This window comes from Galeopterus variegatus, unplaced genomic scaffold, assembly GCF_000696425.1.
Source record: "Galeopterus variegatus unplaced genomic scaffold, G_variegatus-3.0.2 Scaffold747, whole genome shotgun sequence".
NCBI classification, from domain to species: Eukaryota; Metazoa; Chordata; class Mammalia; order Dermoptera; family Cynocephalidae; genus Galeopterus; species Galeopterus variegatus.
In genome coordinates this window covers 485440-486191 of record NW_007726858.1, presented here as the reverse complement: position 1 = coordinate 486191, position 752 = coordinate 485440, and the positions used below count along the sequence as shown (strand labels likewise).

The following is a 752-nucleotide window of genomic DNA, read 5'->3' as shown; positions in this document are numbered from 1 at the left end:
TGAATGAACAAATGAACAGGAGAATTCGTGAGGGAAGGCCCACAATGGCCCTGTGGAAGTGACACCACCCCTACTTTATAGAAGAGGAAACTGGGATTTGGACCCAGGTCTGTTGGAGCCCAGAGCCCACCTGCCCTCACCAACACTCCTCGGAGGCTTACCCGGCCAGCGCTCTGGCGAGAGAAGGCGTCCACCAGGGCCTCGACCCCATAGTCTACCAGCATGGAGGTGTTGAACAAGAACTGCTTGTAGCTGAACTCTTGGGAGCCCACCTTGAAGGAGTCAGGCATGAGTGGGTGCCAGTGGTAGAGTTGGTTGAACTCCATGGCAATGCGGTTGCGGTACTGGAACTGGGCACCGAACAGCAGCTCTGGGTCAAACTTCAGCTGCAGGAAGTAGCCACTTAGCTGTTGCACGTACTCCTCGATGACAATTTTGATGGTCTCCCCTGGGTGGGCAAGGATTGGAGAAAGGGTTGGCAGAGCACTGCGATTTAGGCACCCAGCTTGGAAAGCAGGCCAGCTGCTGAGCAGGGCTTGCTTCTCGTGTCTTTATCATTGTGGTTGTTGCTGATTTGGCCATTCCCACTTGTCTCTTTGTAACAGGATGTGAAAATAGGACTTTCTGCCTCAGGTCTGACCGAGGTCCCAAGACGAGCACCAGCTACTCCCACATTCAGAGAGAGGTCCTAAACTGTGGTACATATACACCATGGGATTCTACTCCGGCATAAAAAAGAATGAAATTCTCCC

The 752-nt window shown here is 52.9% G+C and overlaps 1 protein-coding gene across 1 annotated transcript in view; it reads right to left on the bottom strand.

The window, feature by feature from the left end:
- PTGS1 (prostaglandin-endoperoxide synthase 1 (prostaglandin G/H synthase and cyclooxygenase)) overlaps positions 1-752 on the bottom strand; it is a 23657-nt gene that overhangs the window by 6067 nt on the left and 16838 nt on the right. Inside the window, 1 exon segment of the mRNA XM_008572036.1 lies at positions 162-448. Coding sequence (XP_008570258.1) covers positions 162-448 — 287 coding nt within the window.